The following is a 24,786-nucleotide window of genomic DNA, read 5'->3' on the forward strand; positions in this document are numbered from 1 at the left end:
CTTTAGATTGGAAAGCCCAAACACGATTTTTGGGCTTGAAAAAAGAAAACTGCCACGAGGAAGGAGATAAAGGAAATAAGCTAATTTATCTAGCCGCATAGTCTGATGCACACTAATATTTACAATCTAAGCTTGAAATAAGATATAAGAGACTCAGTATATTAGAGTGAGTGTAACATTCTAATCATTAGTTACGGTTTACAAAATGTTAGTGTTGGAAGGAGTCTATAACTTATTGAAGTAAAATTTAATAATTCAACGTTTGCCAATAGAAAAAATAAAATAAAAAATTATTTATATTAAAGTAGAGAAGAGTAATAAGACCTATTTAATTATTTTTATCTCTTATCTTAATTATCATGACTAAACACAATTTTTATTCCATATTTTTTATCAACACTTATTCCAATTTTTTTTCATCAAATATCCGGAAGAAGAAAAGTTAGGATAAAAACGACCTTTATCTTTATTTGGAGATAAAATCTTCGTTTTATCCCTATTTTGAGATAAACCCAAGCAGGCTACTAGGCTAGTTATTTTATCTATCAAGGACGTTAGCGTCACGTCGCCGCTAATCTCCCATATTAAATTATTAATTTCAGACGACCCTATCCCACTGAGGGGGCACGGCGTTGCTTCTCCACGCGCTGCCATGGAAGCCACCGCCACCGCCACCGCCGCTGCTCGGTGTCTTCTCCTACCCCCCTCGTTTTCCTTTCCCGCCGCCGCCGTCAAGCCCGAGATCGCAAGAAACGTGTCCCCTACTCCCCTCTCCTCCTCCGTCACCGTTTCCTTTCATCCTTCGTATACGAGCATCTCCAAGAATCCGAACAGGTCACGTCGGTTTTTACCTCCGCGTCAGTGCTCTTCGGGCGATTCGCAGGATTCCGGTCCGTCGCAAGATCTCGCGCTTCTCTTCGAAGTCGAAGGGTTAGATTCTCCTAGTTTCGTTAGTTCTATTGTTCATGGCTTTTATTGATGCAATTGTTATCTTGTAACTTTGGATTGTTGATCTGTCGAGAAAAAGAGAAGAGAGTAATTGTTGTTATTTGGATTCATTTTGTAGGAAGTTATCGGATTAATCTGGATTCCTGGTAGGGTATTATGTATTTATCATTAGGTTGAAGGTAGAATCAGAGAAGATAAAGTTGCGGATAATAAGTCTGTTGATAAGCTCTGATAGGTCGATATGAATTCAAATTTCCCTTCTTTTTTTCCTCTTTTTTTTTTTTTTTGTCTTGTTTGTTTGTTTGTTGTTTTTTTTTCGGTTGTTCTGCTTTAGCGATTATAATGTATAGACGTGTTTCATCGGATGAGGCCAATGCTTTTCGTCTATCTCTTTTAATTGCGCTTATATTGGAAAGTTAAAGACCACATTGGTGAAAAGTATATGACATGAAGTAATGTATGATCACATCTCTTTTCATTTGTGGACTTTGAACTTTTAAGGCTGTTGAAGATTATGGTAAGGAAAGTTAGACAAATGTTGGTTAATGCAACGGGAAGGTGAAGTTAAAAATACTTTAGAGAAAATAAATTAAGCGCTTTAGCTTCTGATGTATTATTTATGTTGCTTGCAATTTTTCTTCTGGAATGTATTATCGACCAATGTGAAAACAATTATAGCTCATAGTTTCATGTCTTGAGACTACTTTATAGTTCACCTATAAATTTACTGTATATGCTTGCATTTCTTCAGGGTTATTGCGGACATATATCGTTTCGGCAATCGGCAAGCTTTCAATGTAGGTGCGGCAATGTAATAAGGCATTCTTTTTCTTCATAGGTTATCTCCCCTTCTTGCTGACTTTTGTTCGTCTGTATTCATTCACCTTGTGTTAGGCAATCTGGTGATATCTTTATATTTGAAACAAAAGATTATCCACTTGAAGTCTTATCTACTTGAAGTCATTAATTCACATAATTCTCATTATTTTGCACCTCCAAAAGTATGATATTATGATATCCTCACATATTAACTAATATCTGCTTATCTCTTATGATGTTGTCAGCATTTCAAAAACTTGGATTGGATTGTGCCAATTGGACAGAACCAATATATGCAGACTTGATGAGGTGAGCTGAGTGTCTTTCATTTTTTTACTAATAAATTCAGCAGTTAGTTTTAGAGATTTTTTCAGTGTTGCTGTCTCTTCTACAGTTATACTCCATTTTACTATACTAGAAAGCTCTTTGTTCACTATTGTGCCTTCTACTTCTTGCTTTTTACTAGTTCTTCTCTTTTGAATTTTCTTATGTTAATGGTGCAAAAATATGAGTCTCCATCATGTCCTTTCTGGAGAATATATATAACCTTTCATATTTCTGAGGCATCCAAAATATTGCAGGAAAGCTGGTGGAGATGAAGAAAGGATGCTGATCTTATTCTTTAACAGGGTATAGTTGCCTTTCCATCATAAATTTGCATGCCTTTTGTTTTGAATCCCCTCCTCCCTCCCTCCCTCCCTCCCTCCCTCTACTAATTTGTCACTTTCTTCATTTTTTTTTGTTTTTGCAGATTGGCTGGCCTACCTCCTTGCCTACTAATGAGAAAGAAACGTTTATGAAAAGTGTACTGCAGGAGAAGGTTATTTTTTATTGAATATTTGCTGACTAGTTCCATTCATCCAACTATGTATATGGCCCTATTTAACTAACTTTGCTATCATGATAAGTTTTATGAAGTTGGAGATATGGCTAGATAAGATTCCCTCAAGAGGGATAGAAATGATTTTTATGTGTACATAAGTTGTTCTTTAAGATACTGAGATCTTAAAATTTGAATCCTAATCTTCTTTGTGATCTCAGTTGTATCTTCTCATTAAGCTCTTTAAATGGGCACCGCTTACACCTACATTTTTTTTATCAAGTAAGTGAATTTCGTTGAGTAAAAATTCAGATTAATAGTGCTCTACATCTGTCCAAATTCATTTTTGCCCTATTGCATCATGAGAGGACATTTTAAAAGAGATAATGTATCTGTGATTATGAAATGCCTTAAACATTCATTGCTCATATGCTGCTTAAGATTTCACCATTGATATTTTTGAAGTTTGCTTTTGCACTCTAATGTTCCAAGCTGTTTCTTTGGTTATTTTGTTTGTGGGCTTTTAACATAATTGCCATAAAAAACTTTTAAAATATCATAATCACTACTATATTCTTTAAAATATTATAATTGACATTAAAATCTTTAACTCTTCCGTAAATGCTGTTCTTTGACGGAATATTCATAGAATGTTCCTAATAAATAGTTGTTAAGTTAACAGATACTTGTAAATGACCAAAAGACCCTCTTTCTCGAAGTTTAAGCCATAAAATATTTATTGCTGCCTTTTGTCTTACAAAAAATATTCTTATCTTCTACTATGATATTAGTATCATTATATAGTTTTATTACCATTTTAAGTAATCATACAAGGGCAAAATAGTCTTTTGCTAATCTGAAGTTCAGTTTTAAGTTTTAACTGTTTAACTAAAGGGGTGGCATTTTGAAAGGGTTCAATAATTTCGGTGGTAATTATAATATTTTGAATAATGTAGTGGTTATTGTGATATTTTGAAAGTTTTTTATGGCAATTCTGTAAAAAATCCCTTTTTTTTTATAATTTCTCGACAAATGAAGTTAATAGTTTCTAGCATTGTCACTCTCTTAAGTCTTGTGAGATTGTCACTCTACTTTAGGCTTTAATATTGGTATAATAGTTTTCTTCTTTTCTTTACTTTACTTTTTTTTCCTTTTTTTTTTTGTTTTTTGTTTTTTTGCAGAGGAAAGCTTTGGAAGAGTTTGTCACAACCAGCAACCTACCTTTACGACCTGGGGTTGAAAAGTAAGTCCTGGTTATTCATGTGTACATATGTTATCCAAAGCATCACTTTAGATAATATTATGCTAACCCTACCAAATAGATCAGTCCCAAGTGTCCTCCTTCAGGGAGCTAATAGCAGGGAGAAATGCAGATGTATATATACTCTTTCACAAAATCTTTGTGTCACATATTCCTACAGTCATATAGGTGTAGCAATGAAGATGTTAGTTTAGGTTCACACTTTTATTTCTTGATTTGAAATGGTAGAAGGTTTGAATAAGTATCTTAGAGTATGGCCTCTAATCCAATGACTACAAAAACAGAGAGCCATTCGCAATCCAGGCAGTTAAACATGCTCTGCAATAGATAAAATGGCTAGTGACCAGTAATTGAGTGATTTGGTGGTCTGCCATACCAATCATGCAATGTAATACACAATTCTGAGGATGAGGCATTCAAGTCCTCAAAGTTTTGACTAATACACATTTCTACATTTTCATTTTCGTCTCACAGTTATTTCTTCCTCATATTGTAAGTAAATAATTTCTTGTTCATATCTATATAGGCATTTGACTAGCAGCCAATTGCTATTTCACCTTTTTCTTTAAGGGTATCACCGCCTAACACTAACTGGGAAATTTGACTGTCTTATTGTCTCCACGTGTTCACTGTGTTTCTCTGCATACAATCTTATTTATTTATCTTACTTCTCTTCTCTCTTTCTCAGCATAGTTTCTTTGACTCTAATTTAATTTTCTAACTTGTGTTTACTATTTCTGAAATGTTAGATTTATTGATGATGCACTTAATGAAGGTATACCAGTAGTCATGCTGACAACTTATGGCAGAAATGGAGAGAAGATGTCCAGGTCTGTGTAACACCGCCATCAACTTTTAGTATGAAGTAACTAGAGACATATTTTTTCTTTCTGATAATAAATGGTCATTTACTCATAGGTGACTAGAAATATTTGTCTGATAACAGTTAATTGTTTTAAACTCATGAAAAAAACAACTCTATAGTTGAATTTGCTTAGCGCTACCTTGCTTCTGCTGCGACCTCTATATATAATCAGCTGGTAGATCTCTTACCTTCTTTGGTCATTATTTTCTAATTAATAAACCATATGCTGTGTACTAGGTTAGTCCTGTAGAGTATCATTTTCTATCTTGCTAAATTTTAAGCTCTACCCTTCTTGTACTTTACTAGCAACTAGAGAATAATTTTATGTGCCTGTCCTGCACTCTTCTTTCTGTTTTTCTGAACTTTTTTTGTGTGGAATGTACTAAATGATATGCCTCAAAAAAATTACAATCTTGATGCTTCTTTTTAATGTGAGATGTTTGTGAAAATATTGTCTAGGATAGTGAGTGCTATACTGCCTAGCATGTTCTGGCCGTAAAGAAATTATAAGATCCTTGTTAATTTATCTATTCTGTTGGGACATTCTGTTGTCTTGGTAATCAATGTTGATACTTGCAAAGGTACCAAGATAAATTGCTTGGTTAATGGGCACCATGCTGCATAATCCATATTTCTGGTTGCTAGGAAATATTATGACAGTTTGATGCCTAAGTTGTGTTCTAAAGAGTTGCAGGTAGTTTATTGTGTGCATAATTGCTGATTAGCGTAGGGAATTATGGATACTGGTGCAGGTACCAAGTTCAAAATGCCCTATTTGTCCCCATTACTGTGTATTAAACGTCCTTTCTTTGGACGCATATCAGGCAGAACTGATTCAACTGCATATTTAATTTATGCTAAATGATATTCCAGAATGGTTGTTTGAGATGGATAGTGAGTATTCTAGTGTGGAAGACTTAAGTTTGCATCGATATTGTATGCAAGCAATTAGCATGTCATTGAAACATTAATTTTGATATAACTGTATTGGAAAAATGAGATCTCTGTTAAACGTGGAATACTGTAAAAGTTGGAAGTATTATTCATTTTATGCCTGACCACTCTTATGTGAAGAAGACATAATAATTCCCCAATTCCTAAGATAGCTCCGAAGTTCATTTGCCTTGCATTAGATATTTAAAAATTCTTCATTTGCCTTTTGTTTAACCATGTAGGTCTCTCATTGAAAAGCTTGGATATGATCGAACATTGAAAACAAAAGTAATTGGGAAGGAGGAGGTTGAAGGAAGTTTCTACGGACAACTTGCACTAGGTAAAGGAGTGTCCTCCAGTTTGGATGAGCAACTTGTTAGAGAAGCAAGGAAAGCAGGTGATATTTTAAGCTTGATCTTCTCTGTAGCTCTGTCTCCATTCTCAACAGTTAACATTTGTTTTTTGCAAGCCTTTCTGCTATGATATAAGAAATACTGTAATTGATACATAATGACAGCTTCTCTGGAGAAGCAAAGGATTGCGGAAGAGGTTGCTTCGATTCTAAAACTAAGTGTTGATATCAACGCCAGCCAGTCTGGAAGGTCTTTGCATTTCCTTCTTGCTTGCGTATATGAACTTTCTTGTGCTAAATAAATATTACAATTCGAGCTCAAGCTATCTTGCTTTTATACATCTTAAGAAAAAACGACCCCTTTCTTTTCATTAGTATGATTTCGAGAAACACCTTTCCAACATGGTTTTGCACTTGTAGGCCCATTATGCAAGTATTGTTGGTAGGTCAGATACCATTTGTTCTTTATTATTTAGTCTATTTAACAGCACTTGCATATAGATGATTAACTTTGGATCAGAAGCTTATTATGGTGCTATCTGACTGACAGAATTGCATCATTGATATACAATCTTGGATAATGCACGCTTCTTCACTTTTAATGAGCTTCTATTTTATTTGTATTATGCTCGCTAAACAATTAATCGAGGTAATCGAAGTGATCACCTTCATGTAGTCACCACGAGGTTATGCTACTTTTAATGAGCTTCTCTTATTACCTAGTTTATTTAAATCATACTCCATGTGCTCAACCTTAAATCATTTGGAACCATAACAGTATTCTTCTTCTGTAATATGAGCTTGGAGTTTTACCAAAATATCATGAAGAAATTTATATAGGATGTGTTTTCGCCATTCCTTTTAATTCCCATCAGAGAATACTACCAGGTTGTGCTACTAGGTGTGCTGCTGAGTTTGAGACTGAATTCCTTCCCATGCAATACCACTATGTCAAGTTATAAATCAGTGATTTGTAGCTTCAGCAGTCATCTCCTTGTCCATAATGATCCGACTGGTGATCTCTTGATGCATGACTGCAAAATATATACTTCCATTAGGAACAAGAGATAATGTTAAAGACTGCATTTACGTGTACCCATGTGTACCACATGTGTTTTGTGCGAAGGGAATAAAGTGACATACTTTTAAATAGGAAATTATACATAGATATTTAGGGCATCAAATTGCATACATTCATCTTAAGAATTCAGAAGCAGATGTTTCGCCCAAAAGGCGCGGATTTCTGTTGCTAGGGGAACTCTGGTAAAGAGAATTTGTCAGGTTTGGGGCAGCTCTTGGATCAGCTCCATCCAAATTTGAATCAATGCAGTAAATTTATGTGAAAGATGGATGAATCTTAGGAGCAAACTTTAAATTGTCATCTGTAATGATCTTGTGGTTGCAATTGGTCTTCTCTACCCTTGACATGATTCAGTGTCCAACATAAAGTTTGCACTGTCAGTGCAATACTCATTGGTTCATTTTGCAGCTTTGAAATGATTGTGGCAACACTCCGAGCTGGGGCTGAATATGCAGGGTTGCCTGTGCAAAATTGTGTGCTCATTGCAGGAAACCAATCAGGTGTTCTTGGGGCTGAACACATAGGCATGCCTTGCGTGGTTCTGCGGAACAGGTAATGAACTCATTGGTGTTCATATTCCATGATATTGTGAAAGTTAAACCTTTCCTTTCATATATATGAAATTCATGATCTGTTGAACATTTGCCTTCATAATTTATTCTGGCTTATTTTGTTGTATTAATAATTATAAAAATAATTAATTTCCTCTCTAATAAGCTTGCAACCCATTGTAATATAGGAGGTTAAAGTCAATTCAAGGGTTGCACTTGAAGTAAATTAAGCTAAGTTTGGAGAATTATAGGCTAAAATTAAGTTAAAGAAGGTTAGTTCCACTTGAAGTATGTAAGATACCAAATTTAAGAAGATCAGATCGAATTAAATTACAGTGGACTTTGATATTTATAAGTTGGGAATTATCTTTGGGCCCTTGGTGAATTCTGGTGAACTTTGGTCCTATCTAGGAGTTTGAACCTGACCTACAACAAATTTGATCTAGAATTGATCATCTTGCTCCTGATTTGTGTTGACCTATGATTTCCTTGTTCACATATTCAAGATAGCCTATTCCAACAAGATCTCTCTAGGTATTATCTCATTAATCATTCAACATGATTCAAGAAAGTCTTTAAATTTCAATTACAATAAATCGTGCTTGTTCTATCAGATGTATTAGTTTTTTTTTTTTAAATTGATTTATATTCTTTGCTTGTCAAGCTGCAGTTAGTACTTCTGTAGAATCAAGTTTAAATTGTTACAATTCTCAGTGTTTGTAATTACTAATTAGTCATTTAGTTGTGACTGGAGTTTTGTAAACTAATCGACTTGCCATCTGTTCATTCTTATTCATTCAGCCTCACAGCTAGAGCTGAGTTCCCTTCTGCTAAGGCTGTCATGGATGGATTTGGTGGGGCAGATCTGACAATCTCAAAGTTACGCAACAAAATATCGTCCTAATCACGGATAAATCTGTGGTTAATATTTTTGTCGCTAAATTATTTGTACTACAGCATGGCCTGTCTAAATTATAAAATGTCATCCTATTTTTAAGGAACTGAGGTATGATTCCCTGGAACAAGTAACAGAGACAGTATCTCTTATCTTTTTGACGAGTGTACTAATGAATTATCGTTTTATCTTTTCTTCAAAATTTACGATGTGAACAGTATTGTTGCACTATGAGTTTTTTTTCTTTTTTTTTTTTTGGATAAATGTTGCACTATGAGTTAATTTTATTATGTTTATTTCTTTCACCTTGCCCAATTGTCACCAGATTCAGGTTCTATAAAGCAATCTGACGGGTTATTTGCAGAAAAAAAAAACTCTTTTGAGTTTCAGTAATCGTAAAATTGAGTTCTTAAAACTAAATGTATTCATTTTTTTTATACTAAATGTATATACTTTTATAATAAAATGTATTTAATTTATATAAGAGATATGTATAAGGATCTATTTTTACTATTTTAAAACTAAAGATTTTTTTTATACAAATGATCGCAATCTGTCTGTCTGATGGATAGAAGGAAAATCTTCATAATTATAATATATACCTTTTTATTTTCTCAGTATCATATACATATATATTCTCATAACTCTATTAGATTCATAGTTGGCGTGACATTTTCTGGCTAACATGCTTTCGACTCTTCTTAGTTATATATTTCTCCAGTACATAAAATTGGTTATATGCCCTCCCCTAGTTCTATCTATTGCCCTGCATACGAGGGTCAAAATGTCTATAAGCCTATGAACCGCTGAAAACAAAAAACCTCAAAATATTATTCCAGCTTTGTAACTTCCAAAGATACTATCGGTTAAAACTGCGACAGAGGTAGTGGTTGTAAATTTTGTGTGAACCTCTCATTCCTCGCCATCTTCTATTCCAGCCTCTCATCTGCTTCTCATCTGTCATGGTGATGATAATTCTTCTCTTTCTTCTTTTTTTTTTTTTTTTGATAAAGTGATGATAATTCTTCTGTAATATAAAAATTATGAACGAGAGGTTCACACAAACTAGAGCTTCACATGAAACAAGAAGCCAAGAAATTAACCGAAGAGAAAGAAAAAGATCTCGACCCACAGAAGTTTGCAGCACTGTCACAACTTGCATCTCCACTTTCTCTGCTCAAGTCTTAGCCACTAACACAGCAATCCTTGCATGCATCCATACTTAGTGGTGGTGGTTGTATGCACACACCATGTTGCACCTCCATCTGCCACAAGAGTTGGGTCTCTCCCCTCCAAAGAGCTTTCCAGGAAAAAGAAACATTAGAAAAGACTAAAAAAAGATCCAACAGAGCTTTCCAGAGAATAATGACTGGGTGTTGCAAAAATAAAATATATTCCAGAAAACTCGTTGTTCGACTAGTACATATATATTTCTTTTGTAATTTTTCTATAAAGTTGATGATGTGGCAGCTTGTTGAAAGTGGCTGAGAAATAAAAAGCTTAGTATGGTTCACTTTTTGTGGTATCCAAGCATTATTGCTAATTTCCAAGACGTAAGCGAAATTCACTGGAATGCTATATGTACATAAAGAATTAATCTATCTAAATTATATATTGAGAAGGGTTAATACTTATGCCTAGGCTACGATTAACCCAAGGCTCGTGATTCTTTTGAAAAAGAAAAATGAAAACAATAAAACAAAAATGGCCGGCAATTACAATTGCAAGTAAATTAATGAGGCAGTGAGTAGTAGAAGTAAACTTGCAAGAAAGAAAAGAGAAAAGCACACAACTTTCCAAAAGAGCAAGAAGGGAGCTAATGACATAGACACCAATGGAAACGCTTGTTTGGAGACCTGGGACAAGGACAAAGCACCACCATAATTGAGCATCTTCTCCCATGGATACTGGTACCACGCTTTGCGGACAGCAACGGCTGATGTGTTTCCCTTTCAGCCAAACTTTCTTGTTGACAACCATGGCGTGGACTCTCTCTGGCCCAGGTTATTAGTTGGTTGGAAAACTCCATTAATCTTAGTGACTGCTGTACCCTGGCAGTCAAGTCCTATCAAATCATGCATGGCAGAGAAATGATAGGTTAAAGTCCTTTCGTAAATATTAAAGCTGTTGCCTAATAGATTTTCTACAGTAGCATTATACGCTATATTTCATTTCTTAAAAGAGTTGGTCTAATCCAAAAGCTTTAGCCGGTAAAGGTTGGATAATTAATGCCTGAGGGACAAAATCTCACATGGCATTCTGCCATCTTATCATACACATGACACACTACAAAGAGAAAACAATGTGCCTGCTGATCTGAATGTGTGAGATCTGACCAAGAAAAGCATGTTTATGGATGCCATGGGCCATGAATTGCTCATCTGAATGTGTAAGAACTGACCAACAAAAGCATGTTATGGATGTCATGGGCCATGAACTGCACATGCCACGTACACTTAAGAATTCATATAGAGATGTCCCCACCTAATTAAGAGATATATTAAGTTATTAATTGCATTGTTGATCAACCTAATCATGAGACCTCTCAGAGAATCTTCAGAAGCAAGGATTCCAAGACTTGTAACTAAACATTAGTCTGGTCTTAAGCCCTTGTAATATAGTGAGTCTTCGACCATCCTTTGCTAATCCAAAAACAGCATGTAAGAAGTTGCTACAACAAAGATACATGGAACAAGCTCCTTGGTTATGAAAACAACTCTTTCGTACAGCTAGATCTGTAGCAGATCCGCGGACATCGTAGTTAATCCTTTGTCAAGGTTATCCATTAGTGGACAATCTTCTCTACGTAACTTGGAATTATTTGACAGCCAATTGAGTTGGATTGCAAGAAATTCCTGCGGTTGGTGCTGCAAGCAATCCGTAGATTAATAACCTATCGCTTTAAGGCCGACGCGAAAGGCTCGGCCATGTCCACGTCGGCACCAAACCAACGGCTAGAAAAGGGTTTAAAAAGAACAAGAGCGGCGTTACCGGAGGAGATCTGTCCGAGAAGCCCATAGGAACCACACCAAGCTCACTACTTTCTACTTCCTACCATCTCCTCACCTTCTCTCCTCAATTGGGTCTCCTTCATTCGATCCCATTCCGTCGAAAAAAGAGTGCAAACTATACCGAGTAGAGTACTAGAACAAGATGTCTGGCTCTGTTCTTGGGGTGGCTTCACCCACGGAGACTACTCGGAGCTGCCTCCTTCACCAAGTTTGTGGTAGGAGGAAGAGGAGTTGGGGGAGAAATGGTGGAGAATTGAGTTGTTGGTCCGTTTCCCCAAATAGGCTCTCGGTGTCCTCAAGCTTGGTCGCCGTTCCGGCGAGGTCGTCGTCGGAGGTGGTCTATGATGTGGTTCTGAAGCAGGCGGCGCTCGTCGGAGAGATGAGAACGAGGAAGGCGGCAGCGGTGGTGGATGACTCGGCTCCCATATATTGGGATCTACTGAACGAGGCGTATGCTAGGTGTGGAGAGGTGTGCGCCGAGTACGCCAAGACTTTCTATTTGGGTAATTCATCTTCAATCTGTTTCTTGTCCTTCAGATTAAAGATCTGATTATGTTCAACTCTGGTGATTTGATTTGGTATGAGTTATATTTTTCAAATCAAGTATTCTTGGTTTATTTGTTCCTCTATGCTACCTTTACTTGAGATTTGCACAGAGTTACTTAGTTATTGATTGTTTATGATGATTTTCAGGAACATTGCTGATGACTCCAGAGAGGCGAAAAGCTGTTTGGGCAATCTATGGTGCAATTCTTTCTTGTTCATGTTAATATTCTGAAACAATTTGGATGTATTATGTTAGGTATCATATAGCAAATTATTTTCTAGACACAAACCAATTACTGGATCTTTATCCCTTTGTGGAAATATGGCATTAGGTTACACCTAAATATACTAACATTTGGAGTTTGTCTTGTATCATGTTAACCGCTGCCTCTATTTTAGCATTATTATGAAAGGTCTTCTCCTTTTGATGTAGTTGCCAAGAAAGTCATCCTATTTTTATTTGAAAAAGGAATACTGTTCATTCATAAGGAATATTATTAGGACGTTCTGTTTTTACTTCTGTTTTTATCTAAATCTCACATAAAGTGGTACAAGAAAAGAGGAAAATCACTATGGAGCAAGCTTTTCTAAGTTTCTTTTGACTATTCTGTGATATCTGGGTGAGAAAGTCGAATCACCCCCCACCCGTAAACACAAAAAGATGAAAAGGACAAAGAACTAATGAATTAGTGCAATTGTTACTATTCTTATTCTAATTCTAATTCTATGTTCATGTGCCAGAACACATGAAAAGCATGCATGACTTATCATTTAATCATATGATAGAAATCACTTCCAGGATGATAGTGTAGTGTCGTGACATCTCTCCATTCTATACTTTAGTATGGTGCAGGAGAACTGATGAACTTGTCGATGGGCCTAATGCCTCGCACATAACACCCACTGCTCTGGAAAGATGGGAGAAAAGATTGGATGATCTATTTGAAGGCCGTCCATATGATATGTATGATGCAGCTCTATCAGACACCGTTTCGAAATATCCTGTAGATATTCAGGTAAAATCTTTAGTATGTAGCAGTAAAAATCCTTAAATTTGACACAAACACACCACTCTGTACATAATTGTGTCATTTTGCAGCTCTGGGAAGCTCATATGTTAAGGTGTTTTCTTACAGCCCTTCAAGGATATGATTGAAGGAATGAGGCTGGACCTGAAGAAATCAAGGTACAAAAGCTTCGACGAGCTCTACCTCTACTGCTATTATGTTGCTGGTACAGTGGGGCTAATGAGTGTTCCAGTGATGGGCATTGCACCAGATTCAAAGGCCTCAATACAAAGTGTTTATAATGCAGCTTTGGCACTTGGGATTGCTAATCAGCTAACCAACATACTCAGGGATGTCGGAGAAGAGTAAGTTCCACTCCATGCAGGAATAGAAGCTTCATTACATAAAAATAGCCAAAAACCTTTCTTTTATCTTGGTAACTCTAACATCATCTTTTAGTTATAAACCAACAATATTAGTCGTTTCGCTGATCTTAGTGCCCATGCACTCCAGTGTTTAATTTGTCCTTTTTTTCTTCAGCGCGAGGAGGGGAAGAATATACCTTCCACAAGATGAATTGGTGCAAGCAGGTCTAACGGAGAACGACATCTTCAGAGGAAAAGTGACTGATAAATGGAGACATTTTATGAAGGGCCAGATTAAGCGTGCAAGGATGTTCTTTGACGAGGCTGAGAAGGGTATACCTGAGCTAGATTCAGCTAGCAGATGGCCGGTATGCATGGTGTTTATTTTACTTCAGTTCTGTGCACTTATTCCAATGAAGATGAAAGAAATTTCTACCTAGCTATTTGATTTGCCTTCTTAAGTTCTTTCTCTGACCATTTTCTGGAATATATATGTATATGTATTACAGGTTTTAGCGTCACTAGTGCTCTATCGACAGATCTTGGATGCTATCGAAGCAAATGATTATAACAACTTCACTAAGCGGGCTTACGTAGGGAAGGCGAAGAAGCTAGTCTCGTTACCAATAGCATATGCAAGAGCACTGGTAGGGCCTTCGAAGTTTGCTCGCATGGCAAGAGCGTGATTTATATATTCTTTTTGCCATTGTTATACTCGCATCATTTGTAGCCTTGCTTTGGCCAAAGTGGCATGTAAGTATGTTGATTGTTTTTACTTGATGGGATTTAGTTCAAGTCCCAATCTAAAGCTGTATTTGTAGCTTTCACAGCCAAATCAGAGTTTTGTTTTTTAATCAAACTAGCACTCCCAAACTTTCTTTTGTTTGTTTGTAATACAGCTTTAGATGGATTTTGCCATGATCCAAATCAGTAAAATCGATGAGTTGGGCAATAACTTCTAAATGTAAATTGTGGGACATGGAAATTTGGTTTTCAACACAAATTTATAATATTTCAGAAAAATCGTTGAGCCAAACAGTGATTTTTAAAATATGGTTGCTGAACTGAAAATGATTTATGTTGAAATTTGAAAGTCGACAAGTAAAATTTTGAGTCCTGAAGAAATTTTTTCGCATAAGTTGCTTTTCAGTTCGGTAACTTATACTTTCAATTCGCCATCCAGAAAGTTATTATAGATGACAGCAACTAACTAAGGTGTAGAAAAAAGAAAATTCAGTAAGTGAGTATTCTTGAAATTTAATTCCATATAAATCATATCTAAGCCCTCATTTGCTTGCGGGAAAAAAAAATATAGTCTTTTCAGAAATAAGCTTCCTTATTTCTGTTTAGTAACTAAATAATTGAACTTTTTTTTAAGCTGAGATGAAATTGAAGGTGCGAACTTCGTGGTTCGACAGTCTAATTGTGCTCCTCTTTGTGCTCATCGTGGTTGGTACAAGTCATTCTTGATCGCTGAGGTTATTGTGGTCCAAAAAATACTCTTTTTCTTTGAAGAAAAGGACGCCTAGAATATTTTCATGGAATTTGATTCTCCTATTCTCGTTAACTGTTTGAAGATGGATCTCAAAACTTTCAACAACATCAATTTTTTAATTAGTAATTTTAAAAATTGTTAAGTTGCTCGTGTGTTTAGAGAGGCAAACTAAGCAGCGGATTGGCTTGCTAATTGAGGTAGAACCTCGATTGTGGTTGTACCTGGGATGAGAGATTCCATTTTATATTACTACGAAAGTTAATCTATAAAATTTCTCTTTTTTAAAAAAAACTAAATAATAATTTAATTTTTTCTAGTATATTAATTCATCATTCTTCCTTATTTTATTCCATGCAACCTTTAAAATCAATTTAATAAGAATCTAAAATTACTATTTTTCCCCCAAAATTTTAATATTTAGTTTAAAATATAATAAATTCTCAATGCAAATTTATTATTCTTCGCTACTTTAATATTAATTTTATATCACATTAAATGTACTATTATTCAACTAAATAATAGAATAGCTTATTCGGGTATTAGCTCTCTTATTTTAATATTAAAAGTTAGAATTTTTTAATTAGCTTTATTCCACGGATAAACAAGCCTTATATGAGAATCTAGACAATCAATAGTTTTTAATTGTACTTAAGAACACAAAATAGTTTTCTTTGTCCATTTCACTTGTTAAACTTCTTGTAAAAATTTTTTTTATGATTATTCATGAGCTTGAAGGTTAGATATGAATTGGACAAAGAGTCAACCCTCCTTAGATACAGAGACACTTAGACTCCACCAAGCTTTTGGTTGCCTACCTAATTTAGGCTTCAAGCCATATACGTCGCTGAAACCTGCTCCCAGCCATTGTACTGCTGAACTGTTCTTCTAAACTAACCATACTACCAAGTCATTAACCTAATCGAACTAAACTACCAAATAATTTCTCAACAATATTGTTTAAGGTTGGAATCGAACCCATGACTTCCTTGATCATAAGAAAAGTAAGAAAAGTACCTACTAACTCTACTAGAATTGGTTGGTACCTCTTGCAAAGAAGTTCCATGACATGGAAAGGTAAAGAAAACTAATTGATTTATGAAAAGGTAAACACTAGGGTGGTGCAGCAACCACTTACAACCTCAAAGGCTTTAGCACTTGCCAGAAGATGGTTTCTTGTTGCAAAACAAAGAAAAGGAGTCAGGCAGAAAATTGTCCCCTGGTAACCTTTGTAAGCATTCTGAACAGAATTCATATCACATCTTAGATCAGATTAGAGAAATCTGAAGTTTTTAGGGCATGTTAATTCTGTAGGTCAATAAAATTCACCAGCCTCTTTTAACACCCATATGCTTGTCACAAAACCAGAATGATATACAATAAACATCAAACTGCTTACCATTATGCCAGACACGAAAGTTTAGCACCTGAACTTATAAGTGTCCATCTAAGACAATTGATCATAAATCATTTCATTCTTTCAGTTCGATGGTTACCCGATTAAATACATTACAAACCAAGAGATAAGATTCGTAAACTACAAATTCAGAGGGAAACAAATTATGGACAAGCAAGCTTGAATTCCAAACCTAGAACCCTGCTACTTTTACATAGCACAATACCATTGCAGAAAATGTAGAACCTGCTTTGCCACTGATAACTAACTAGCTCTTTCTCCATTCCCATCCTCTTTGAGGAATGATTGTATGGGAACTCAACATGATTTCTCGGTTAAACAAGGCCGCTTTTCATTCAATGAATCAAGAATGCCTTGCAGCAGATCGTTGAAAACAGCATTCATTGAGATTTAACGGTTGATATCTTCCATCCTCGTTGTCGAGCCCTTAATTCCCACAGTGCGGTCAATTTCTTTTGTGCTACCAATGCGGCTTCAGCTCTTTCCCTTGCTTCTTCGCAGGTATCCATGCCTGAATTGCACTTGTCAGCTTCCTTTTGATACTGTGATGCTAATTTTTTTGCCTCGAGCAATGTCACATCAGCATGTTGCTGAGCTTCCATTGCCTCTTCTTCTTTCAGCTTTAGTTCTTCAGCTAGAAGGTCTGTAAAAGTCTTATCCATTTCTTCACTAACTTCAGGATCACGTTTCACGCAATCTGTAGCCAAGAAAATGAGCTCAAGCACTCTCAAGTAAGGAAAGCGACAAAATAGCAAATGCTTGCAAGACAAAATTAAGTTCATTAGAGGGACCAATATGGAGGTATTAAGCACATAAGGATCCTACTGCAAGAAAACAAGTTTGAATTATTTGGGTCTATTTCAGCCTCATATTGTTAACTAGACTTGAACCCTTAGGTATAAGACTGCCAAATAGGCAGTATCCCAACTTTTGTAAAAGTAGATTTAAAATTATTTGACCAGATTTTCAGGCATTAAAATTTTGTTAGGCATACACTACTGGTTATGATGGATAATTGCTAGAATTAGTCAAGGCATGGTATTTTCCAGAGAATAGCGTCGGTGGTTTATCACAACTACAACACTTCTATGGTTGGCGATCTATTACCAAGCGATAGTTTCCAAGATCTACCACAACTACAACACTTCTATGGTTGGCGATCTATTACCAAGCGATAGTTTCCAAGATCTACAAACAGTTGTGCAAACAAAATTTTCTAATAGCGAACAACTTGTCAAGTAAAGTTTAAGTTCAGCATTTCCAAACACATGACAGTAATTATTAGGCAGTCATTAAACAGTACAACCAAATGCCTTTATTATCATCATAAAGGATACCCTTCTATCAAATTAAGACATTCTTTGATAATCAAAACCGAACACAACAAATGGGGGAAAACAATTTCTTAGTGAAAGAAAAAGAAATTGGCCGTTCTTTTCCTGAACACCTTAACAGCAAACATTAGTCCAACGAATCTGAAGCCAAACTCCAAACAACCCATAAAATATATAAACAAGTAGGGAAAAAAATGATAGCAATTAAAGCCACTGACCTGTAAGTGAGACATTCCTTAACTCTGCAAACACAGACAAGAGGAGATCTAGAGTCAATTCAACTCCCTGAAAAAGAAGATCAAAGATCCATCTTTTTTACCAAATCGAATCTCGGGGAAAAAGAGAGATCCGAACTCAGATCTTAAAACTATACCTTCGGGGAGGGCGAGAATTGGCTGCGATGTGCAATCGCAGGAGCAAGGAGGGCAAGAGGAGGAGCGGCCGAGGGCTTCGGCGACGTGCCAGTAGAGCGGGGGCCCAACTATGTACCCCGCAATGCCCAGGCCCATCGCCACCAGTATAGCTCTCACCAATCTAGGGTTTAAAAACCCAAGCGACGACGAAATCGCCATTAATGTCGGCTTTGGAGCTCTTCTTTCCTCTCTCTCTGGTTTGTTTCTTTGGTATAATAGTGTGTGTAGGTCGATCTAGACGAGGTACATTTGCATATAACACCCTAATCTTGATAAAATTAGTGGTTCGAGCCCGGTATGCTCATTAATTGCAAAAGGAGTCCAATTATTTTTCTTCCTTCGTAATAGTAAATTGCACTGAAAATCCACTCCATTAATGGATTTTATACGAATATCAAATAAAAGAAATAAAACACTTTTACTTATACCGTTAACTTAGCCAATTTAGAGGTAAAAAATAGAGTTCTTGTCACTATTATCAAGTAGTTGGAAAGGCTTGTCATGATATAGAAGAAGAGATTTGGCATGTTGGATTAGATATTCTTATTGATCTTTGTAAAAGATATATATATTTTTTCTTTTAATGATTGAAAAGACTTCCCACTTGACTCTGACTCTGATGTCTAATTTGGGACTCTGGCCCATGACAAACGTACATAGCCTAAGCTGATCCTGTCGGTCAACTTGTATGGTTATGTTTAGCTCATTATTTATTATATTATTTATAAGTTTGATCAAATGATTATTATATAGATCCGAGGCTATTAATCACAGGGTAGATAAAAGAATTAGCCATCTCTAATTTATAAATTTTATTATAAAAAATAATATATATATATATATATATATTATTTAGTTTTTAACTAATGTTCACGTTTCGTTATCTAATACGTTGTCTTGGGCTAGTTTTATAGACCCCTAATTTTCTAATAGGATGGATTTCAGATGTTATTATCTATCATCTATCTTAAATAAACTACTATAGTTTGATCACGTTCGTCACCGATCTTAATGCAATATTACTTCTAAAATTTACCAAATACCAATATTAATATTCTCAAAATATGCCCATGTCTCGTATGTAGTATAGAGATGATATTTTATATGTAGACTGTAGCCTTCTTTGTAATGTTTATGTTAACGTCGTATCATATCATATCCGCTGTATATTACAGTACATATCGTATCACTTTCACATGTTGTACTTCAATATTATAAAATCTAATACGAATGTATTTTTTTTTATTGAATACGTATATAAGTAATAATAGTTATGAGTCTTTTGCACAAAAAATAAATAAACTAAAGTAAAACAATGTACGTGTGGTTAGTATGATTCATGCACGTACGTTAATGCATTTTACATAAAAACATACGGTATATGTATGTAGAAGAATATTAATTAGCTCTGAATATATATACAAATGAACAGATTAAATGACTTCTTATTCCTGAATTATTAGGATAAATCTACTTAAAACCTAGCTTGTTCCAACCTAATTAACAAAAGCTTAAGTAAGTTTAAGCATGGAAGAATGCTTGGGCCTCTCCAAGGGAGGCCTTAACTTAAATTTGGCCCTATATATCCTGTAGATCTTTGGATCAAAAATTTAGAGAACAAAGTTTTTTTTTATAAAATTTATCGTTTATATTCTAACGACAGTTAACAATTTATGAGCTAGCTATCATTTTGTGTAGATCTTTGAGACTGGATGAGGTCGGCTCAGGAATTGGCAAGCATGGGTCTCCACAGGAGATGCCATAATTGAATCATCCACCATTACTAGACTTCAAAAAAGGGGCTTCAAAGCTTAGCTTTATGAATGGGATGGATGAGGATAAGGAGAAATTAAAACAACACTTGTTACTGCATAATATGGGGAGCAAATCGAAAGTGTCTTTGATTATATGGCAGCATGCTTGCCTCCTCTTTAGAGAAAAAGGGGCTTTAAATTCTTAACGTAAATCTCTAACAAATACTTTCCACTCACCACAATTAATACTTAGCTTGGAGACTGGAGAGCATTACATTTACATTTACATTTACATTACATATATCATCATCTCATACCCATGTCTATCCCATCAACTCCGCATGCCTAGTTTTGCACGACAAGCCCTATTGCATGCGTATGAGGTTGCGTGCCATGCCATGCCTCCTTTTCCTTGTAGCCATGTCTCTTTGCCCTGGCAAAAGGATGAGGAACTTTTGTGGCACTAACCATCCATTTCATTCCATGAAGGGGGGTATTCTATTCATGCCATGGGCTTCTTCTATTTTTTCTTCCTGCTGCTCGTGTGTGTGTGTGTGTGTGTGTGTGTAGTAGTATTAAGTACATGGGCAAGAATGGAAGAAAGAGGGGCCTACTACTCTTTCCGAAAGAGAATTGGATCTCCAATGTTAAGCCTCATGCACTAATAGATAAATAATAAATTAGAAAAGGGTACGTCCTTTGTGATGGTTGATGGGCTGATGGCCCTCCAAACCAAATATTTTCTTTTTCTTTCTTTCTTTCTCTTCTTTTTTTTTTTTTAACTTTACAAAAGAAGATTCTTGGACACAACTCAAGGAACTCATGAGCACTGTGGGGTGGTTAAATCATCAACAGTGGAATGGATCCACTAGTCCTTCTTGTTTGCGACAACTTTGACTATGCTACACCTGTCCATAGTCATTGCTTTCCTATGTCTATCTAATCCATTATTTATTAAGACATCAACAATGAACCGAGAGAGAGAGAGAGGGAGAGAGAGAGAGAAAAGACAACCATATCTTGTTGCTAGGAAAAAGGTGACAAGCTTTGGCACATGAAGAGGGGTGTGATCGAAAGTAGAAGACCAACTCTCCTTGGGTGAAAGTTGGTAAAGCATCAAACAACGGCAACCATTTGGAAGTTTTTTGAGAATAGTTAACTCATGGCATGGCTTCCATCGTGGTAATTAGTTAATTAATTCCACTCGCCTTTCAACTCTAGTTAACTAGAGACAAGCTTCTAAGCATTTATTAGTTTTCTTAATCTTAATTAAGAAGACTTAGCTAGCTAGACCCTCTGTAAAGCCTCCTATATATGTTGCCCTAACCCTAGCTAGATCAGGTATTAAGTTAATTGGGTTACAACATAAAGGATATCAAGCTCCTGAGGAAGGAAGTTCGAGGTTGACTTTGCTCTCTCTAGTAAAGACCAAAAGGAGAGAAGATCGAAATAGGAGCTTTACATAATATTTAAATATTGGTAATCTTCCTCGAAAGTTGGGGGTCAAATATTTCGTTCTTTTATATTCAGCGGTAAACATGATTACAAATTTAATGTTATTCACCAAAACTTGATACCTTGAATATATGAATGACCCATATATTTCCATATGACGCATTGCCATAGTTTTTTCGAATAAATTGACCTCCCAATTAAACCACTTTGGTTAGGTATGATAAAGAGCCTATGAACACTCTTCTACAGCATGTCTTTCATATTTCCCACAGGATAATATCGAAACAGTGCTCCATTTCGATGCGAGAAAGGCTCAATCTCAGTTCAGTGATCTAATATTCAAGGTGATATTGGATCTTCCTTCAAACCTAAAACCAAATTAACTAATAAACCAAGAGGCATGCTTGGAACGGGGATCGTCAATTAAACGTTTTTTTAAAGGACGACATAAAATAGGATATACTTATGATGTATCACCAATCTAAGAATTTAGCATTTTATCAAGACTTATAGTTAACAGATAGATGATGTCCCACTAACTCAATAATTTGTCATCTCACCAGAACTCACATTTAGAATCTCTTTGAGCTAAGATCTTTCACTTCAAAACTCCCACAATATGTGAAAAGATAACTTTATTGAATAGGAAAAATATCATATCTAAATACAATGTTTTGTTATATATTTATAGTTTCTCTCCATATTTACCAATCCAAAACAAACTCTCAAAAAAATAAACTCCTAATCTAAAACAACTCTAAAAGACAAGACTCAAATTCTAAGACAACTCCAAAAGATAAAACTCTAATTTTACAACAACTCTAAACATAACTTTAACTAAGACTCTGAAAAATAAACCTAATATAGACTCTAAAAGGTAAATTCAGATATAATCTATGTCCATGAATAGGTGATTTAGCCCGTCGAAGTAGTATGCTTATTAAGGACACTTCTAATAGGTAGATCACTTGCATAAGAAAACCATGATTCCCATCTAAATTGTTGCATTCTTTCAAGTAATTTTCCAAATGTTGTCTGATCCCGAGCTTAATAATACTCTACAACTCATCATAGTTCATCATTAGAGCTCCACACAATGAATTGGTTGAGAAGGCCCTGGATCTAGCATTGAGTCCATATGATCACATACTAGCTAGGGATATCAAAGGCCAATTCCTCCTCCTAAGATTGGCTTGCACAACTTATTCCTCCATCTCGACAATAACTATCCTTTTCAGCTAATTTTTCTTTAGCTTGTAGCACAGTGAGGCCACAATTGGCTTTCCACATAATAAGTTGCAATAGGCCAACCTTCAAAAGACAGTAGCCATACTTTGTAACTTCTTTCTCCAATGCCTTCCCGGAGATGACCTGGTGAACACTGGGCCTCGGAACACAAGCATTAATTCCTCTAAAAGGATACAGGGAGAGAGAGAGAGAGAGAGAGAGAGAGTGAGTGAACAAACTTACTTACTTACCTTAGGCTTGGAGAAGGGTGGAAAAAGAGCCACATCTCTTTTTATATTCTTCTATCACAGTCGAATACATCAGGAATCAACTGATTCAACTAAAACCAACCCAAGATTTGATTGGATGTAGTAAATCCACACACATCATGGCAGTTAGTTTAGATGTTACAAAGACTTTCCAACAATATATAGGAGAAACGTTAATTGGCATCAATCTAGTGGCGGCCCTTTTCCCCAAATGGTCGGTGGGCATGCACGTGATGTGGATATGAATTCTAATCCGACGGCTGTGGTGGCTCCCTATGATCCTCACCCAGATTCTTTGCCTCCTCCCTCGTTTGTTTTGCGACAACGACGGCCGCAATCAATACACACTGCACCAACCCCTCTTCAAAAAAACGTTTGCTTGCTTGCTTTGCAATATTGTCATCCTGGTCGTACATGCAAACACAAAGAATTCGAATTTGGCAGGATCGGACTACTGTACTGTTTTGAGATTACTTCTTCTTTTTTTTTTTTGTGGGCAACAAACGGCTAATTAAGAAAGCTTAACCTTCCAATGACTCAGTAAAAGGTCTTAAACGATGAGGTAACTCAATCAAGATTGGAGCATTTATATATATATATATATATAGGACACAGTATGCTCATAAAAATACTAATGAGGTCTAGTGCTTCGTAGACTAATACTTCCTGCGGATGAATTAGGGCAAACGACAGAGGAAACAGAGTAACGATCGATCACTGTACGTACTAATTTTTATTATTATTTATTTGTTTATTGTGAGTGGATGGGATTGTAGTGATGGTAAACGGGAGAGGTGCTTGTGTGATTGATTGCATGTGAGGAGCACGATCTTATATATATAATATAAAACCTAATCGTTGCTGGCTCAGATTTCGTAAAGTTTTAATGTTTGGGTGTACGATTGGAACAGTGGTTTAACTGTTTAAAGGTGGTGTCTTAACTGACCTCCTCCCATCCCCCTACCTGAAACCCTACTACTCCTCACTCCTCATCAACCCTCACACATCATAACAACGTGCCTCCCGAGATCTTTTTACCTCCTTCTTCTTCTTCTCCTTCTTCTTCTTCTTTCTTCGTCTTTTTTTTACGTGCTTTTTTTTATTCTTTATTCTTTTAGATAATATGTTGGAGAAGTGAGTTAAAACTTTCTCCGAGCTAAATGTGTGCTGTTTCGCAGGGTGGTATTTTTTTAATTTTAATTAAGGTGGAGTTAGTATGCTAAATAGTTTAGATAAACTTGGTATGTGAGACTTGTTAACATTAGTCTAACCCATCATCATTATCGGGCCTTCTGTCTTATCTATTCAACTCTTTATGAGACACTGCGAATCTGAACGTTCATCTATCACGGTTTTTTAAACCGAATGTTAAAATTTCTTAAACCTTGATCCCAATAGAATAACTGCGTTCTTTAAAACTGTCACTAAATTAAACCATTTTATTTATAGTTTCACAGTTGCCATTATAGTTAATTTTTAACAAAATATTTCTAACAAATTTAAGTAAGGATTAAATAGTTTTTTTTTTTTATAGATCTACGCTATATATAATTATAACTAAGTTAAATCTAACTACCAGAGTGATATTTTAAAAATGGTATTAATTATTGGGGGTAGTAATTCTATATATATATATATATATATATATATATCTGAAAAAGAAAGAAAGATACGTGGATGACAAGGCAACATGAAGGGAGATACCTTCCCAAGTCCAATCTCATTCCCCTTCCCAGTTCTTCCCCCTGCCATATCCAACGTATGTACTCACATACACATAGGAAGGAGGAGTAGTGGTAGTATTGCTACAGAGAGAGAATTAGATTTTACACAAAAGGGCTTCTTCCACACCATCTTGTCACCAAAGATGTTCCTGTCTAGCCAAATCCACACCTCATGGGGCCCGCCCTCCTCCTCTTGGACCATCCCCACACTCTTCAAATACCCACTACCCTCCTCCTCACCTCTTCC

At 35.8% G+C, this 24,786-nt stretch overlaps 3 protein-coding genes across 3 annotated transcripts; 2 read left to right on the plus strand and 1 right to left on the minus strand.

The window, feature by feature from the left end:
- The first annotated feature begins 562 nt into the window (after positions 1-562).
- On the plus strand, positions 563-8,727 carry LOC140784781 (CBBY-like protein). Its single transcript, XM_073132331.1, has 11 exons — positions 563-930; positions 1,700-1,749; positions 2,013-2,076; positions 2,349-2,397; positions 2,519-2,587; positions 3,769-3,830; positions 4,598-4,678; positions 5,889-6,043; positions 6,164-6,248; positions 7,488-7,631; positions 8,432-8,727. The coding sequence occupies exons 1-11, from the start codon at positions 653-655 to the stop codon at positions 8,532-8,534; spliced, it is 1,140 nt and encodes a 379-aa protein (XP_072988432.1). The 5' UTR covers positions 563-652; the 3' UTR covers positions 8,535-8,727.
- A 2,731-nt stretch (positions 8,728-11,458) lies between these two features.
- Positions 11,459-14,335, plus strand: LOC140785018 (phytoene synthase 2, chloroplastic-like). The gene is made up of 6 exons (XM_073132703.1): positions 11,459-12,039; positions 12,230-12,280; positions 12,926-13,098; positions 13,219-13,454; positions 13,630-13,822; positions 13,964-14,335. Exons 1-6 carry the CDS (start codon positions 11,679-11,681, stop codon positions 14,138-14,140), a joined length of 1,191 nt encoding a protein of 396 aa, XP_072988804.1. The 5' UTR covers positions 11,459-11,678; the 3' UTR covers positions 14,141-14,335.
- A 2,067-nt stretch (positions 14,336-16,402) lies between these two features.
- Positions 16,403-18,330, minus strand: LOC140783208 (uncharacterized). The gene is made up of 3 exons (XM_073129991.1): positions 18,071-18,330; positions 17,916-17,939; positions 16,403-17,060 (listed from the first exon to the last, which is right to left on the minus strand). The coding sequence occupies exons 1-3, from the start codon at positions 18,267-18,269 to the stop codon at positions 16,744-16,746; spliced, it is 540 nt and encodes a 179-aa protein (XP_072986092.1). The 5' UTR covers positions 18,270-18,330; the 3' UTR covers positions 16,403-16,743.
- Between the last annotated feature and the right edge of the window lie 6,456 nt (positions 18,331-24,786).

Source organism: Typha latifolia, chromosome 3 (genome assembly GCF_019914945.1).
Source record: "Typha latifolia isolate L0001 chromosome 3, TyphaL0001v2, whole genome shotgun sequence".
NCBI classification, from domain to species: Eukaryota; Viridiplantae; Streptophyta; class Magnoliopsida; order Poales; family Typhaceae; genus Typha; species Typha latifolia.

Bases quoted from the DNA above. Each gene is read 5' to 3' on its own strand.
- LOC140784781 (XM_073132331.1), top strand. From the start codon at position 653: ATGGAAGCCACCGCCACCGCCACCGCCGCTGCTCGGTGTCTTCTCCTA. The intron at 6,044-6,163 runs GTGATATTTTAA...ACATAATGACAG, and splicing joins TAGAGAAGCAAGGAAAGCAG to CTTCTCTGGAGAAGCAAAGG. The intron at 7,632-8,431 runs GTAATGAACTCA...TTATTCATTCAG, and splicing joins TGCGTGGTTCTGCGGAACAG to CCTCACAGCTAGAGCTGAGT.
- LOC140785018 (XM_073132703.1), top strand. From the start codon at position 11,679: ATGTCTGGCTCTGTTCTTGGGGTGGCTTCACCCACGGAGACTACTCGG. The intron at 13,099-13,218 runs GTAAAATCTTTA...GTTTTCTTACAG, and splicing joins AATATCCTGTAGATATTCAG to CCCTTCAAGGATATGATTGA. The intron at 13,823-13,963 runs GTATGCATGGTG...TATGTATTACAG, and splicing joins ATTCAGCTAGCAGATGGCCG to GTTTTAGCGTCACTAGTGCT.
- LOC140783208 (XM_073129991.1), bottom strand. From the start codon at position 18,269: ATGGCGATTTCGTCGTCGCTTGGGTTTTTAAACCCTAGATTGGTGAGA. The intron at 17,940-18,070 runs GTATAGTTTTAA...CTGTGTTTGCAG, and splicing joins AATTCTCGCCCTCCCCGAAG to AGTTAAGGAATGTCTCACTT. The intron at 17,061-17,915 runs GTCAGTGGCTTT...TCTTGGCTACAG, and splicing joins AAGGAATGTCTCACTTACAG to ATTGCGTGAAACGTGATCCT.